The sequence below is a fragment of the Scophthalmus maximus genome, chromosome 6, assembly GCF_022379125.1.
Source record: "Scophthalmus maximus strain ysfricsl-2021 chromosome 6, ASM2237912v1, whole genome shotgun sequence".
Taxonomy (NCBI): Eukaryota; Metazoa; Chordata; class Actinopteri; order Pleuronectiformes; family Scophthalmidae; genus Scophthalmus; species Scophthalmus maximus.
In genome coordinates, this window is record NC_061520.1 from 21,362,501 (window position 1) to 21,378,798 (window position 16,298).

General features: G+C 44.1%; 1 protein-coding gene across 8 annotated transcripts in view; it reads right to left on the reverse strand.

Annotated features, from left to right (window-relative positions):
• Positions 1-102: 102 nt before the first annotated feature.
• itpr1b (inositol 1,4,5-trisphosphate receptor, type 1b) overlaps positions 103-16,298 on the reverse strand; it is an 82,357-nt gene continuing 66,161 nt past the window's right edge. For all 8 annotated transcript variants that reach the window (XM_047332702.1, XM_047332701.1, XM_047332699.1 and 5 more), the window contains 9 exons: positions 14,964-15,139; positions 13,123-13,287; positions 12,153-12,342; positions 11,717-11,806; positions 10,648-10,796; positions 9,379-9,544; positions 8,322-8,482; positions 2,613-2,774; positions 103-1,353 (listed from right to left, as the gene is read on the reverse strand). In XM_047332702.1, coding sequence (XP_047188658.1) covers positions 1,267-1,353; positions 2,613-2,774; positions 8,322-8,482; positions 9,379-9,544; positions 10,648-10,796; positions 11,717-11,806; positions 12,153-12,342; positions 13,123-13,287; positions 14,964-15,139 — 1,346 coding nt within the window. In that variant the 3' untranslated portion in view covers positions 103-1,266. The remainder of the gene's footprint in view (positions 1,354-2,612; positions 2,775-8,321; positions 8,483-9,378; positions 9,545-10,647; positions 10,797-11,716; positions 11,807-12,152; positions 12,343-13,122; positions 13,288-14,963; positions 15,140-16,298) is intronic.

Sequence of the window (16,298 nt, forward strand, 5' to 3'; positions counted from 1 at the left end):
TTTTTAAAAAATTAAGCACATTGGTGGTTTAGTATACGGATAATTTCTTATAATAATTCAATTATATCACCTCAACAATAAACACAAACACGGCACAGGAAGTAAAGGATAATTACATCAATTTTAATAAATAACCCTACTTCAATATACAAATTGACAGTGCTTAGATTTTTTAAATTCATGTTAACATTCATTTTGAGTTACACTTCCCCCATCCATCTCGTTTTTCTATACAAAAGCATAAGTAAGCAACAAACTTTATGTACATACAGTACTCCCAAAAAAAAGAGAAGAGAATTCTAAACCAACTTATACATTTAAGTGAAGGAGAGCATAAATGTTTGTGACTCGGCACGAGCAGCAAATGTTATCAGACTTAAAATGGCACAGACGGAGCAAAACATGTGCAAACCTGCGCTTATGAAGTTTATCAAAGTAAAAGTTATGCAACTCCTGAGCACATTGTAAAAGCGGGAGCGACAATGCAATATACGTGACAAGACGAGTCAAACGTTCTAAATGTCCTTCAGAACGAAATTGATTAAAGAAAGTAAAACTATCATAAAGATGTGACACCACTGGATGAACGCAGGTGAAAGAAAACTATCTGCGTATATATTGCTCTCGCACGATACACTGTCGTGTGCAGCTGACGCTCAAGCAGTATGCACGTTTTCAAGAAAGAAAAAAAATAAGAAGGAAAAACTGAGAGGGCCAGCTTATTAAATATTTTCTCTATATTTGCGTAAGTAAAGACAGCAAAGACTCCCTATTTCATCCAGTGACAGAAAAGTACAAACAATAAAGTTGGCCCACGCTTTGAGTTAAGATATGACGATGATGATGGAACTGAAATCCCCACATGAGGTTGCATATTTAAGAAAAGTATTGCACAGACACATACGAAAAATAAGACATTTAATACTGCTCATTATGCCTGAAGCATAAATAGAAAACATCAAAAGAAAATGAACAATGACACTCCCTCAGCTCCGTCTAGTTTCAAGTTGAGGCCAAATGTCGAGGAATCCCACTCATTTCCACGCAGAAAACCATTTGGCACAAAGTCCGACCGGGCCGAAACAGAATGAGGCGGGGTGAATGTTACTGCAGCGAGTAACACGTGACGGAGCTACACGTCGTCTTATGACTACCTACGTTACAGTGCTTCCCTACCGTTATAAGTTAAACTCACACCCAGTACAGTACAACATGATGTGCAGAGTGTCCAGACACGCGGTCGACGTGGTCCGTGGTCCGTGGACCTCATGCAGGCTGCTGGGGGTTGACGTTCATGTGCTGTGGGTGGCCCAGCAGGCCAATCCGCTGCTTCTGCTTCCTCTGCTCCGTCATCTGGTGATCAACAGAAAGGACAGATTCAAATAAAAGTTATGAATCATCCCACCTGTGCCTTTTGCTGTATATACCGGCGGGCTCTCTCGTCCGCAGTCCTCATCGATTCATCCTTTCAGATCACTTTACAGAAACTAACAAATGACGCCGCCGCACTGAAATACCGCCGGGCCCCGGCGCCCGCGCCGCCCGCGCCGCTCCTGCTCCTGACGGCAGCAGCAGAACACAAACGACTAACACTGAAACTCAGATGAAAAAGGAAAATTTCAGAGATCAACTGGAGGAACATTAGTCAAAACATACACGTCAACCTTTGTACCGACAGGAAGAAGAGCAGGTCTTTCTGCTGAGAATCGACTTTAGTTAACACGAGGAGGTGATCTGCACGTCAACACTGAAACGCGACAACATTAAAAGTGAGAGTGCCGAGTGGTCTTGCGATGAGTGTTCCAGGGGAGATCATTCTGCACAGTGTTGGCCAAAAAATATAATTTAAAGTACATTGGGTGGACAGTTGAAACTCAGTTAGGAGTAGGACGCTGGCTTTTTTTTGGTCCAATTTCTTGTAGCACAAATTTCCTGCTTGTGCTCATTTGGATGATATTTGTTTATTTCATTGAAATCATTTAATTTAATTTAATTTAATAAACAAACAGACTCGTCTGTGCATCTGTAACTTTCGAATTGTTCCTCAAGATAAAGTCAAGCGGTCCTTGGAATCTGGAGGCCACGGTGCCCTTCACAGCGCCCCCCCGTCTGTGTCAAAATATCTTGGTAACATTCACTTCCTCACAGATAGTTCTCATTTCAAGGGTAAAGACACACAATTCTGTTTACTAGAACCGGTCGATTGCGGCTGTTGTGCAATCTTAGCCATTGCACAATGTAGTAGCACTAACCCTAACCCAATCTGTAAATTTAATCTGTAAAAATAAAAAATAAAAACACTCGGTGAAGTAACTCACCAGTCAATAAATAGACGACAAATGCAAAACTCCAATCTTCAGTGAAAGGTCAATAAGGAATTTCAGAGAAAAGTAAAGATAGGCCGTTGCTCAATGTTGAAGAAAATAAAATCCTGCCGACAGCCTCGCGAGCTGCACTGTGCACAGTGACTCATTGCGTTTCGCATTTGGGAGCCACAAGCAAGCAAACAAACAAACTAACAACAAACAAAACCATCGACCACGTTTCCACATCGACAGAATTACTTCCCACGCGAGGGAGTCGGACCGTTCAAAGTGTGCACCGCGACCCACCTGCTCTTTGAGCTCCGTCAGCTGGCCCGAGAGGTTGGACACCAGCTTCATGGTGGACTCCAGCTTCTCCTGCAGGCTCCGGATCTCGTTCTGCTCGCCGTCCGCATCGCTGCTGACCAGGGACATGGCCCGCATCCGTGGGAACCAGTCCAAGTTGTGCTCCTGGTTTAAACACAAAGCTGCAGGGTCAGGGCCAGCACTAGAGAACACAATTTTCCATTTATCACATTCATTACGGCCTCATAGTCTCATTTCGAACTTTCAGTGACGGTTAAAGTGCTTCACACGTTAAAACGCAAAGTCAGCATTAAGCGTGTGCAACTGCCAAGCCCCATTTTCATTTGTGTTTTTCCACCGTAGGCCCCGCTTCATCTCTTCGGCTGTTTTTGTGCAGCGAGCCGAAGCCTGCACTTAAAGGCGGAATCTCACAATCATTAAGAGACTTGACGAATTACAATCACACAGGATGTGAAGGCATTTTTGAGATCAGGTGTTTTTGGGAAGTTCACTTATCTGTGGTATATTTCTGTCATGTCTAGACTCACCATGCACATGGCGAAAGTGGATAACTCATAACCCCCCCCCCCCCCCCCCCCCCCCCGTGACCTTAGAGAAAGACATTTCCTCATTTGACGACACACACACACATTGCATCACGCGTAGCGCCGAGATAAAACACGCAGCTCTCGAACGCTCCCGTAAGCCACTGTCTCGGGAGCACTGGGGCAGGGGGCTTCGAATTTTGGTGTACGCTTTTTGAAATTTTAGCTGTAACATTGATTTCTCCTCGCGGAGAAGTAACTGCAAAATAACTCCTGACCCGACTGGCGTCAGCAGCGCGGGCGTGACATTAAGGTGTGATGCATGGATCTTTATCAGTTCTTTCATATTTGTACAGACACAAACTCCCCGTGAATCATCCGAAGGCACAAACACGTCGGTGAAAAGGTTTTTCCAAGAGCAGATTCTGTGATCTGTTGTCTGAACGTGGTTGATGTTCGAAACCGATGAGTGAGAAGTGTTGGATTATTCAAAAATGTCTGATTATTGTTGGAATTTTTATGCAAGTCTCAATAACGAGGCAAAAAAACGAACAAACCACAAAATCATGCGTACGTCTGTGATGCTACATATGGTTCACGCCTTTCCGGCGACGGCCATTTAATACATTCACAGTGCGTGGTCACTTTTTCATATCGTAGTTTTTATTTTGTCAGTGGCTGGAATCACTTGCTTTTTAAAATGAAGGAGGGACGCAGCATGAAATCCACTGTTATTACATCTCGGTGTTTAAACCGTTCGCACCTCCAACAATGTTCCAAAGCTGTGACGGCTTATTACTGTGAAAAGCATTCAACTTTCAAAACACTGTGACTCTTTTTCTGTGATACAGTCACAGTAAAACGACATGGGACAGTATTTGTCACATAGGTTAACGCAGTTGTTATCGAAAATGCGCCTACGAAACTACAGTCATTCGCCGGTGCATCAGCGATCCTGTTCTATCGAAGGGAGTGAGGGAACAGGAATGAGCTGCCCCAGGGAAAAACTTCACCGAGGTAACCAACTTTACTGCGTCTTCTTTTACTAAACAACATGCGTTTGACAGACACACTGGTTGCTCGGCCTGATGCATGTCTGACAAAGGAGCTCCTGGATGAGAATTCGCCGCCCACAGAGTTCTGGGACCTGCAGTATTAAACCTCACATGCTGCCGGAGAGCGGTGGCACAGTTGGTAAGTGGTAGGCACGGTCGCCTCACAGCAGGAAAGCTCTGGGTTGGAACCTGACGGGCGACCAGGAGTTTGCTGGTTCTCCGCGAGTCTTTTTCACGTTGTACTTCCTCCCACAGTCTAAATGCACGCAGCTTAACTAAACTGCCCGTCCATGTCTGATAGTCTCTTTAAGTCAAAGAGTACCACACCTCCCGCTCAGTGTCAGCTGGGAACCCCCCGTCCCACGACCCTCAATGTGTAAGTGGTATAGATAATGGATTAAAAGATGCTGTTTCCCCCAGTAACCACATGTTCCATCAAATTAACCAGCACTGAAATCGTAAGGAGCATTAAGTAATATAAAATATATTGGAAAATAAAGTAAAGTTGATCATTATCCTGGAAAAAATATTCTTTCGGCTATTGGAAATTATTCGTACGCACATGCAAAGATGTCACAACATGAAACGCAGCAGCTGCACCACGGGTGAGTGCGCTCAGCCGCGGTCGAGGGGTCAGCCGGTTGCATTCCTTCATGCTTCCGTCTCCTCAGGCACTTCACCAACACATGCCACCGTAATTGTGAGCCGTCTGAACCCACACCCAAATGAACCAGAGTCATGTGGACCTCTGTTTGGGTTTTTTTTCGCGACACAAACACACACATCCCGCGCAGGCATGTCGCCGTCATGTGAACGCAATTAGCATAGCCCCCCAGTAGTAATGCGGCATGAATGAAAAGCGAGGGACGCCGCGCAGCCGCTGAGGTCACGGTCTCGAGGCGGTGCAGTGCCGAAGAACTGAGCTGGAAAAGTCCCTGGGTGACGGTGGTTGACTGCGAGACACACGGGCGAGTGGAGGCTGGCTGTTCGAACAACAAACCATACCCTCGGTTAGATGGCGGCTCAGAGGGGGAATCACACAACACTAAGATAATGAGCAGCAGCGACTCATTGTGAAAGGAGCAGAGGGCTGTTGTGAGCAAGTTCCACTTCCTGGATGCAAAGAGGCAGAGGTTGATGTTTACCAACCTCCCCCGACACACACTGACTTACAGTATCTGAACGCAGCTGCAGCTCCACTCCAATATACTTATTCTAATGAGGCCTCTTTATGTGTCGTGCAATATTTGCCATGTGTGAAAGTGAGTAAGAATGTGCAGTTTCTATCAAAGCGGTGTTTTTTAACTTGCACAGCTTTTTAAAAAAAAAAACTGTTTCCCCATGCCGGGCCAAAAAGTTGGATGACTTTTGTCGCCAGCAGAGCGGACCACTTTCACCCCCCGTCTTTTCAAATGAAAACACTTCCAGTAAACTGAGAATTGCAGCCGCGGCTTCAGACCCGACATCACGCTGGTTCAGTGGAAATGACGGAAGTGCATTTTTCATTATTAAAACCGCAGAGGAACAGGATGCCGTGTGGTTAAAACATCAACAGAAAACGTCACGGGCCAATGCCACACGGCACCTGACAAGCTGACAGGGCACTCGCGGCTGACAAATACGCAAATAAAACGCCAAAGACGAGCACACGTCCGAACAGACAAAAGGCAGAGGTAGTTTAATGAGAACTGTCGTGAAGGTTTGTGGTCGGCTTTCTGCGTTGGACGCAGCCACGTGAGCCTCAGCTTCATCCTTTCACACCTTCAACGTGACACTTCACTCAGAGCCCTCCACCATTGACGTCAGTCCCAGTCATTGTCAGAGTACTCTGACTTGTACACCCCCTGCAGTCCTGTTGCTTTCTTCCACATTATTGCAGCAACAAATAAACCGAAACACAGTGGGTGAGACTCTGGCAGCACAGATTGAAGAAGTTGGACTCACAAATCATGTTTTTATGTCATGGGTTCATAATTAAAAACCCCCGACACAATGACACTATTCTACAAATAGTGCAAATGAATTCAGTATAAGTTCACTAGTGGGTCAAATGACAACCATCAGGGTTATAACACACTATAAGTCAACGATATTGATACAAACACTATTGGTTGAGTGAGATACCTCTACCACATTAGATTAGATCTGTGTCAGAAATATGTGTATTGAAAGACAGACACTAAGTATTTTCATTAATATGGGCAAATCATAAAAAAACATTAAAAGTTAAGTACATGACTGTTACTTTTTTCTGTACTTTTATTACTGTACATTTTCCTGCTAAGAAGAAAATTGGAGAAATGTGCACCCATAATGAAACTTACAGTATGTTCAACTGAATAAAAAATTACAAATGAACCGTGAGTTTTTTGAAAAATAAGAAATGTAAATAAGTGCCCCTCTCACTCTCTTTCTTCTGCTGTCTGAACTATCACAATCAAAAAAATGCTAAATGGCCCAAAAACGTCTTGTTGGTAAATGATATTTACTGCAAAAAAAATATTATAATTTCTTTCTAGTAATACGATCAACCTCAAGTATCCATGAATGATGTATACGTTAGAGGAGAGAAACTCGGTTAACCCTGTTAACGTTGCAATCTTTGTCGACAACACGACGTGGAGGCCCCCGCATCAAACACTTGCATGCAAAGCCGAGAGTTAATGTGAAGGATGAGTGGGTCAGCTGACAGGTCACTGGGGTCTTTTGCATCATGTGGGCCTTGTCTGCCTAGTCTGCACCTCGAAAAAAACTGCTGGTCAGAGTGAAGCCTTGACAAACGGAATTTTGGTTAGCAGGGTGCAAAGGTCAATGGGAGAGAGGATGGGGGTTAATCCCAAATCAGGTGGTTGGTCACAAGAAGAGGCAGTTTAGTGGGCCAAATGGCATCTGATGAGAAAAACTGTGTCAGAAACTGACGGCAACGCGAGTGCGTCAGGGAAGCAACAGCTTGATAAGTAGGGGCTTTCCTTTGCCAGTTAAAAAACACACTTCCTAACTGCTCACAGGCCACGACCATGACGCGACAAAACAAAACAAATCCGTTTTTATTTCTGGTTCACATTTTTTTTTTTGGAGCGGAAAGTTTCCTCGGCGATCGTCTGGTTGAGTCAGTTGTCACTGACTTTATCTCTACCTCTCACTCTCCACTGACTCTGTTTTCAACTTCAGCCGGAAGTTACGGAAGAAAATTAAGATGCTTTATGTTTAAAAATGTTTGAAGACGTTAACGTCAGTTGATCAGCGGGAGATCAGACTCGTATACTGTGGAAAGCAGTATTACAGATAAATGGCGCTTCATTTTTACACATTCTAATGCAACTCTTAATATAGGGTTCCTATATTAATTCACTTCTTTTATTTGTAAATAGGCATGATTCTTAATTATATATGTGTATATTCTTCAATATACACATACCAGGTCATTAAGGTACTTTTAAAGAAAGATATCATCACACTGCTGCTCAACAACAGTCGTGAGGCTCAAGTCCAGGTCTGCCTAAGCGTCTACCATGAGGTGATGTGCAGGGGGAGATCTCTCTCTCTCTGTGTGTGTGTGTGTGTCTAATGATTAAAGCGAGGCATGGCTGCTTCAGCGGATTAACACATTTTATGCCAATAGAAGACTTTGAATGTTAATTCCCCATTCTCAAAGCTGACTGATGTGATAATACTTTGGAAGGATTCAAGGTCACAGAGGTGGGGTTTACATAAGGCAGCAGCCCTGGTACTCTGGGGCAAATGAGGTAAAAGAAAAAAAAAAAAAAAAAAGGGCTTATTGGTGCAGGGAAACAAAAAAGGCCGCAGTAATCAACTCTGTCCAAACCTGTTTAAACACCAGTCACAAATTCACAGAAGTGTAGGTAAACCTCAGCGAAGACTAAAACAGTTTTTGTTCTATACTTCTGCGTGTGCGATCACACACGAGGGCGGGGCAGTGCTGCATTTCTGCACTGAGGATTTGCATAAACGAGAAGTGCGTCTATGTATTCTCTCTCAGTTTTCCTGTAATAGGCCCTGCGGCGGAGATGTGAAGGTTCTGCTCGTACGTGCGACCTTTTTTGTCAACGGTTTAAAGTCGGAATGCGTGTGCATCCTCGCAACATCCTCACCCTGATCATTTCGGCCACGTAGCTCTCCGGGCCGGTGTACTCTGTCGAGTCCTTCACCTTCACCAGGACGATGAAGAACAGGTAGTGCCACATGTTGTGCTCGACTTTGATGTGTTCCTCAAACGTGACGGTCTTATTGTCGAACTTGTCCCTCTCCAAGCCTGGGGAATGAAATGATACAACCACGCACGCACACACGCACAGCAGACAAACCCACGCAAAATAAACACAATGATCTCATTTCTCTGGAAGAGTGAAGAAATACACTTGGTGTTACAACATGACAGAGGCCTGCTGGGTCTTGTGACCTAAATGACAGTGTCTGACTGGAAAAAAAAGAAAAGGAAAAAAACAAAGAAACCAAGAGGAAACAGGGTCACAAGAGAATGGGCAGACAAAAAAATCGGAGTCGAGACTTGCTTAAAAAAATGTTCACCAAATTGTCTGCACTGTAATCACAAAAGAGGAATAACCCCTTAGTACAGTTGCCCAACGCAAAGCAGTAAGAATGACCGCGTTTGACAAAGAATGCCAATAAGTGACTGCTCGGTGGCGGAGTGAGTGTACAGTCTAACATGGTCAAGACCCGCATGGCAACAGGAAGAAGCACTCCTCCTCCACAGCAGCACCTGCCATGACTAACCATTCATTCTGGGAAGAGGAGGCGTTCTGTTGTTTACACTACCCAGAAAAATAAAAGGCCTGATGCGAAGCTGCATCACAGCAGTCACACGCTCAGAAAGGAGCAGCAGCAGACCGCTCGTGTGATTTCTCTTGATTTCGTCGCCGGCGTTCACACCCGCCAGTCAGTGGCGGGTGTAATGCTAGTCAGTGGCGTGTCAAGTAACTACTGCAGCTTTGACGCAAAGGGCACTGCGGGGCATTTCAGCTAAGAAGGGTATGAGTCACGAATGTTCACGGTTATAAGTCTTTAACTGGTGAGCAGGCAGATCGGCTTCTATGGTTAAAAGATGAATGACTAAAGGATTTTTAAGTGTTTTTGCAATATCACCATTTAGAATTACGTTGAAAAATGCGTCTTTATTTGATCCCTCACCGCAAATAAAACACGTCGTCTTCAGGATCTCCTCTTTCTTCTGCTTCTCGCTCCTCAGGTCAGCGAACGTGTCGATGATGACACCGAAGATGAGGTTGAGCACAATAATGATGACCATGAAGAAAAAGAGCAGATCGTAGATCACTCTGGCTGCAAAAAGGGGCTCCTGTTGCGCACACGCACACACACACGCACACACACACACACACAGAGGAGGATTTAAAAACTTGTTTTTCCTGATAATAACAAACATCTCCTTTGGTTAACAGCCACTTCATGGATTTATTTTCTCATGTGCCAATTGGATTTAACTCTTTTAATACTTAAATAACAGTAATACTTATTTTATCTATTTATTTCTGTAATTATCAGTAACTGATTTTTTTGGAATAATTTTTAAAACGATTCTTTCAAAGATTGTTTCAAACATTTTGTTATTTTTTAGTTTGTTATCGTTTGAACTATGAGCTTTCATACGTCATTGCTAGAATATTTCATATTTCAAGTTTTATTTTATTTTTAATTCTTCTCTACGTTAATATATTTATAGACTTTGCTGCTGTCATTTGGATAACACAGTGCAGCGACCCAGTGGCCTGTTTGCATACAGGGCACTATCCAGTTGTGCAGAAGTCAACTTTGTGTGTTGAACCCATCCTGACACAACTGAAAACAGTAGAGAGAATTCACATGAATGCTAAGATAACCCTAAAGTAACCCTAACTGTGGTTTACATGAGTCATATGAGTCATGCCCCCATCCTGGGGGTCAAGCTGCAATGCGAACACATGCTGTGGTCGCAAACAAGCTTGTCTTCACACAGGATAATTTCCCATTTGGGCTGCCATTTTTACGCCTTGTCCAGAGTTATGAATATGCTTGGTGCAAACTCTTTGACCTACTGGCACAAAGCACCTCATCCATTTGATATGGAACAAGCCGACATGTGTGCTTTTTAAAGTTGGGAAAAAAACTTAAAAATACACATTACGGTGATCCTCTCGTGGGCTCATTAAAGAAAAATGTCCTTTTTTAAATTAAATCTCACAGAAGTTTTCTCAATCCACTTTAATTTATTTCAACTTGATTCAATAATCGATCTGTGTGGGAGAGCGACTGTGTAAGCTTTATCAGTATTAGTGGTAAGATAATTAGGAGTATTTTAATACAAAAAATTATTTTAATGACACTGGCCACTTTGTTTCTCTGATTTTAAACTGAGTTTGGGTGCAATTCCTTCTATTGTCGTTGTGTTTTGGCTCCTTCTACCTCTTTCGATGGCTTCCGCAGCACGTCTCCAACACCTCCTCCACTCCTCAGGCCGTGACTCAATACTGTGACAATGCACATGAGTAATGAATCACACGCTCGCTCCTTGTCCTCGATCACCACCGCTGACGGCTGGATGGCGAGTGGAGCTATGGAGACACACCGGTACAGTCATTTCCTGTACGGGCTGGATGTAAAACTTTGTCTTATCAGTCAGCTGCATTGCTACTGTTCGAACTGCTCATGGTACTGTTAAATTTAACAAAACATTTTTTTTTTTTTTTAAATATCATATCCTTTATCATTGGTTAACTTAATCAACCCTGATAGAGATACTATTAACAAGACTGGGACATTTCCAGTCTATGGACATTTCTCAAAGCATCCACACAAAAACAAGTCACCAGACTATCATAATTAGCCTGCCCGCTGGTGGTGGAGAGGGAAGCCTAGTTGAGGTCAGGCTCCAGGCAGTTTGAGGATTCGACAGGGTTCGCTGAACAATTTAAAGGTGGCCTTTCCCATTGAGGTCAGCCGGGTTTGCAAGAACTCGCTGTTTTGCGGTGAGACGCCCTCCACGCCGTTCTCTCGGTACACCCATCGACCTACTCTTACCTTGTGGTAAGTAATCCTTGACCTTTTCACCCCGGGCCCCTACATCATCTCATTCTCCTGAGACACACAAGGAGTCTTAACCCCTGGTTTTTCACCAAGCTCCCTGAAAGCCCCGAGTCGGTCCAGCCAGGTTTTTGATCCCATGACCAACCGACTGCCCAGATTTGCAGCGGGACGAATCTCCTCCGCCTGAGTCAGATGTCTGCGAGGACATTAAAGACCTTAACACACATACGCAGACGCAAACACATGGGAATCTCTTGCGAGACAGACATGCATCGGCATGTGGATTCAAACTTAAAGGAACCCTTCGACCCTGTCGCCCGACCTCCACTCAAGTCACACGCACACACGAACACACACACACACCCCCGAACACACACACGAACACACACACACACACACACAAACACACACACACTAACACACACACACACACACACACACAGCCTACCGTCCATCATAGCCTCTGTACAGTTCTCTCTGTTTTCTTTCTGACATGCTCCACCAGAGAATAACTCTCCAACCATACTGGCTCCGTGCTCTGTTCAAGTGGGAAGACAAAACATTATGAAACTGAATAATTGGAACATGTTATTATTTTTTTCACAATGCATATTAAAAGAGACATCGTTTATATGCAGTGTGTGAGTGTAGCTGATGTTAAAAGCAATGTAAAAAATAATCATAGAAGCAAAGACATGTGCATTACACCTTTTTTATTCCTTAACCTCATTTTGCGTTTGTTTGTGTGTGCGTGCGTGTGTGTATGTGTTTACTGCAGGAACACATTTCATGTTTCACTCCTGTGACTTTCTGGGTCATGACAGGGCAAGTAATTTATCTTTGCTCCTGTGAGGGATTAAGAAAGAAACAGTGCGTCAACGTACCTAGTGTGTTATTGGGTATTCTGTCGACAGCCAAAATGAAATCGTCTTTGAAGAAGATGTAACCCACGATGGAGAAGAGGTAGACGAGGATGAGAGCCAGCACGGCTGTCAGGACAATGGAGCGGCCATTGCGGGTCACACTCTTTATCACGTTCAGCAGGGTCTCCTCTCGGTAAACCAGATCGAACAGCTGGAAATAGGGAAGGATTGGGGTATGGGTTGTATGTGGATAACAAAGGCCGCAGCTTTTCTTTGGATCTTTGTCTTTACTTAAATATTCTTACTGGTTAAAGGGGCAGTAAGCGATTTTGGAGAAAGATTGTTTGTTGTTAATTTTTTGACCGTACTGATCGGGGCACGAACCGGCAGCCTGAGGTATGGGGGACGCGCTCACCACAAGGCCAAAACCCTTGAGTCCTAGCGTATGTCACTAGCACGTGTCTTAAGGGGGCAGTAGGCGATTTTGGAGAGTTTGTCTCTCTCTTTGTTGTTGTTGTGATTTTACTGCTCTGGCCAGGCCGCGAACCAAAAAAGTGTATTGGATTACAATCGCTTACAGCATCTGCAGAACAGTACAAAAATATCTCAATGCTCTCTGGTTAACTGACTGTATGAAGCGGGCAACATTTGGTTAGTCTGTGAAAATTTAAATCACGTCACATGATACAATTAGCCAATATATTTTTAAAAATGTATTTATTACATGTTTGATGTTCAAAAGCATGTCGGGCCCGGGCCCTGCCGGCCCGACCAGTTCCACGGTCCATGAATGTCTCTTTATAAGCAATGAAATACCATCTTTTGAACCATTTTTATCTCATGTTGCATAGGTGACAGTGCTAATTAATGAAAACATGCACACTATACCCTATTTCTTTCTATTTAGGACACGTTGGATATTGTTGCTGGTCGAGGTCAATGTGTGAACATGTCTGAATCAGGTATATGGTATGTGTGTGTGCTCAAGTACCAGCAAGCTGTAAAAGAAGACATGGACGAAGACCCCCAGGCTGCAGATAATCAGGTAGAGAAGGTGGTACAGGAACTCCACATCCATGATCATGGCTTTGTAGCCTCGCGTGAAGGTTCCCCGGTTCCCAACGAAGCTCATCAGGAAGATGACCTTATTGCATAACTGAAAAGCAATGGACAAACAGAGATAGCACACAGTGAGTTGAGTTCAAAGTGAGAAAAGAAGCCTTACCCAGTATAGTAGTACTGGTTGTAAAAGTAGTATTTTTGAGATTTGAAAATGGCCATTATTCAGACTCATTCAAATAAAGTGGATGTGTTTGAGCATAGTGTGGAATCTCCAGGCTAATGGGTCAACACCTCACAGCTACAAGTGACATTTGTATTAGCAGCTAAATTGCTCAACCGATGTGTTCAAGGTTTGGTGGTTGGAGGAGGGGGCAAAACAGGACCAGTCATCTAGATAGCTGGAGTAGAGCTTTCTTCCACAGTCAGGTCAGACCTCCAGGTTTAGAGGGAAAACATGTGTCAGTTCAAAAGCCTGAAGCACGGACAACAAGGAGTTAAGCCTTGTGGCCAGCACCATCTTTGATTTTTGGAACCAGAAGTAAGGAGTCGTCGGAGGGTGGGCCTGACTAAGAGCTTGTCCACTGCACGTCCACCGACATCTGTGAAATGTGATTGGATGGTACTAGCTGTCAATCATTCGCTTTACACACCCCAATGCATACTCTGCTTTATTGTCTAATTTGACAATAAACTCTTCGGGAAAAGTTTTACTGACGTTATAAATCAAGGGAGCACAGAACAGACTTCTTTTTGCAACCAATGGAGTCACCCCCTGCTGGTCACTTGAGGGAATACAGGTTTTATGCACTTCCCCATCGACTTCACTTTCCGGACTAGATGACTTTGTCCATTTTTATATACAGTTTATGGTTGCACTACACTACTGGGAGCCGCTGTGTTTCCTCCCTGTGTACGTGTTAGTCCTTTATCAATATGTTTAATGTTAAAGACCTCCTCCAGTCACGTTTTAAAGTATATAAAAATAATCTGCTATGGCTAATATTTTGTTTAATATTTTTTACCATCCAAAAAGTTAAAAAACAAAACAAACATCCACTCTCTATTCCTCATTGAGGAATTCTGAGAGGATGAATATTCATGATTTGCAAATAACACAGGCCCCGCCCACCACAGCTGCTCACGCCAGGTTGACCAGTGGAAGAATGTGCGCAACAAGATGGCTATCAGCAACATCGGCGAGATTCAGCCATAAAACATTCACGAACTGCTAATGCTAGCGCTAACTGTCTGCTGGGACACCTGTCGTCCTCTCATGGACGGGCTGCCCTTGCCTACATATGCATATTCGAGAGCGAATGGTTTCCTGTATTTGTGACGTACCAAATCAGGCTTGCCAGGAGTCATTTGAATTTCAAATTTCAGAGAATTGTACAGAAATCTCCTACTCCAGGAGAGGAATGTGAAAACACCTCTATAGTGAGAAATTGTGCTCAGACACAGGTCCCTATAGTCCATGTCAGACATTTTAGAGGACAGAAACAGAAGAAAAACACTTTTTTGAGTGGAGGGGGACTTTAAGTTTAAAGGGATAGTTCATTGATTTTGAAGTGGGGTTGTATGAGTTACTTATGCATGGTTAATGTTACCTTATGGAGATAGTGATCAGCGAAGTCATTTTACGGAGTTTGCAGGAGAAGTGGAAGTAGCGAAAGTCTGAGTCCCACTGTTGCAGAGGGGAGTTTAGTGGAGTGGGCAAATTCAAGTCAACCTTCCACTGGGAAACATAGAATATAGGGATGTGACACTCACATTGAAACCCCCCAGCAGGAGCAAAGTGGGCTCCAAGCCCACAGAGAAGATCAAGCGCAGGATGGTGGAGGCGATGAGCGCCCGGATGCCGTGAGGCTGAGGTAAGATGATGACTATGGCCAGGGACACCAGCATGGCCATCCACAGCAGGGCCGACAAGTGTGGCTCCAGGGTACCTGAGGAGGAAGGCGGTCGCGTTAGGGAGTCACCTATGCCAACTCTGTGTTCTTCTCTTTTGACCACGTAAAAGAGGCCATTTCAGTCACTCAGGGGTGAGACAGAACACACATCTACAACACTACACTTTATCATGACTTTAAATTACCAAAAACCTTGACGCCTTCACTCCCATTCCTTTAGACAAAATTGTAGTGAATGCACAATTTGAAAAGGTGCAGCAAAATCATGCCGAGCAGTCAGGCTCTATTCGGCAGTGCAGTCTTTCATATTTAATCAATTATAAATTTGTTTTGGAAATTTCTTGCCATGACAAGAATGCTTTTGAGAGCACGGACAAGATCTTTGTTTTATTTCTCATGCTTCTTTGTGCTTCGGGTCACCAAAGCTGTTGTACAAAAACACATTTGTACGTCCAAAATATAAATAATCTAGTGGAAACTCTGTAGACGACTTGTCTACCATTTGCGAATGATGTTTTATTGATTGTCACCAAGTGCCACCTGGACAAAGATATCATTCACAAACCCAGCAGTTTTTGCCTGTGTGTGTTTGTGTGTGTGTGTGTTTGTGTGTGTGCGTGTTGGGTTTTACACAACAGTTATGTATTCCACTTCAATCATTGTGGGTCAGCAAAGCATTAACATGAGCTCACCAGGCACCAGCTCAGTGCCAAGTCCTGACCAGCGTGTAGCAGCGAGGTTGATCACTTTGTCACTGTTAACATAATTCCTCTGTGTTAACACACAAACGCATTTATCGAGCTGGAAAGATCGGTCAGGTTTTTTTCTTTCTTCCTCGGAGGCACCAAGGAGACCACTTTCGACGTCTCCCTCCGTGCCCTCGGTTCTAAAAACTCCCTTCTTCTCGCCCGCTTCTCGTGCACGGATCACATGACGGGTACTCATTGCATAACTCCCGGCTGGCTAAAAATACAGTTGGCTCCATCTGAATTCATCAGGGACGGTCCTAGGTACGGCGTCATAACCGGCTGCCCCGCTGTGCGGACTTGGCAGCCGCCAGCTCAGACTAAGGTCTAAGATCGGTCATCTCTGCTTTGCCTGCAGGTGCAAGATGACAGAGATAGTGACCTTTACACTAAACCGCTCACACTCAACCAAATAGAATTAAAGCACAGCCTGATGTATGTTGTGTGGT